Genomic DNA, 1,522 nt, shown 5'->3' on the forward strand with positions numbered 1-1,522 from the left:
AGCAGGCTGAGTTCCACCATCTAGAAACGAAGGTGTTGATGGCAGCAGCACAGCTGATATTTCTCTCCAGGATGGAGTCACAGCCAAACAGGAACAGACCAGATGAAGCTACTATACTATTTTACAAAGAAACAGATTCCTCTGTCTGGCCTCGACTCTTTCGTTTTCTTTCCATCATTAGTTTATCATAAATTCTCTGGCTTCCAATCTTCTTTCTAACTGTACTAACCAGCTTGGGAGAATCTCCTCTAATGATGTTTCTAATTCAGGTTACTTCGCTTCAACAAGACGTACATGAAGAAGTGGCTGATCGCCGGCGAGCGCTACAACGAGCCGCAGCTCATCTCGTTCTACAACAAGCTGGAGATGAAGCAGGCCATGATGCTGGTGGAGAGCGGGAACGCCGCCAAGCTGCCGTCCGTCGCTGCGGCCCAGTGAGTTTTTGTCTTCCATTACGGATCACATAGCAAACAGAACATGGAGCTTCTTTATTTGATTCACCGTTGCTGTTTTTACCTGCAGTCCAATCGAATCTGTCATGAACTTGTGCAGACAGGTTGGGTTTAGTTTGCCAAACAGCATTTATGTCTTTATTCTGTGGAAACGCCGCCGTACTTAGCTAACAGTGGTGATAGGAAAGGAACAACGTCAACAGAACGAAACGTGTATCAGAAGCTGGCATCACCAGACACACAAAACACACGCTCTGGTCCAGGAGAACTTTCAGCGTTTAGGGCTGCAGCTATTCAATAGTTTAATGATTGATTAAAGCAACACTGTGTAACTCCGAGCCACCAGGGGCGCTAGACCTGGAAGTTCCAGATTTAGCGCCCCTGAAGGCCACTAGCAGCACTGCACTGTTGCTAATTCAACCTCTCTGCCTCAGTGTTTTAGAATCAAACCTGTTGGAACCTTAAAAGTCAGAGTTTCTCTTCCCATCCAGGAAGCTTTCTCAATTCAAAATGTCAGAAGTAAACATTAGAACATTAAAACTAAAAAAAGACTAGATTTATGTTTAAATCCAAAGCCAAAAACGTTAGCCACTGGAAGTAGCGTAGGATCCCATTTCCAGTGCAGATCGGGAACAGGCGATTGATAAAACGGAAATGATTTTAAGGCATTTATTTTCTCAGGAAATACATTATTAACATTTAACTCATTATATTTTAGTACGTTAACTATTTTTGGGGACGAGAAAACGACATTTAGCTCTTTTTAAGAAAATAAAATCGATGGCGACCCGGATGTATATCTGGATGCGCAAATGAGCTGATGGCGCAGGACGGATCGTGCTTCCTGGACGGATCGGGTAGAGGCGCTATGTCTCAGATTAAAAACATACTTCGGTACAGGGGCGGATTTAGGAAATTTGGGGCCCTAGGCAAAGACATAGTTTGGCCTAATGGTAAATCCGCCCCTGCTTGGGTACAAAGTTAAAGCAACACTGTAACTTTGTATTCCAGTATTAGTTGAAATTTTATGAGGGATAAGAACTTATAGACATTTTTTAATGGCAAACATG

At 43.3% G+C, this 1,522-nt stretch overlaps 1 protein-coding gene across 1 annotated transcript in view; it reads left to right on the forward strand.

The window, feature by feature from the left end:
• The window catches only part of LOC107081039 (Na(+)/H(+) exchanger beta-like), a gene marked incomplete at both ends in the record, with an annotated part of 13,217 nt that overhangs the window by 9,641 nt on the left and 2,054 nt on the right, over positions 1-1,522 (forward strand). The window contains one exon of the mRNA XM_015369251.1: positions 270-434. Within this exon, the coding sequence (XP_015224737.1) occupies positions 270-434 (165 nt within the window). The remainder of the gene's footprint in view (positions 1-269; positions 435-1,522) is intronic.

The sequence above is a fragment of the Cyprinodon variegatus genome, unplaced genomic scaffold, assembly GCF_000732505.1.
Source record: "Cyprinodon variegatus isolate N-32 unplaced genomic scaffold, C_variegatus-1.0 Scaffold2740, whole genome shotgun sequence".
Taxonomy (NCBI): Eukaryota; Metazoa; Chordata; class Actinopteri; order Cyprinodontiformes; family Cyprinodontidae; genus Cyprinodon; species Cyprinodon variegatus.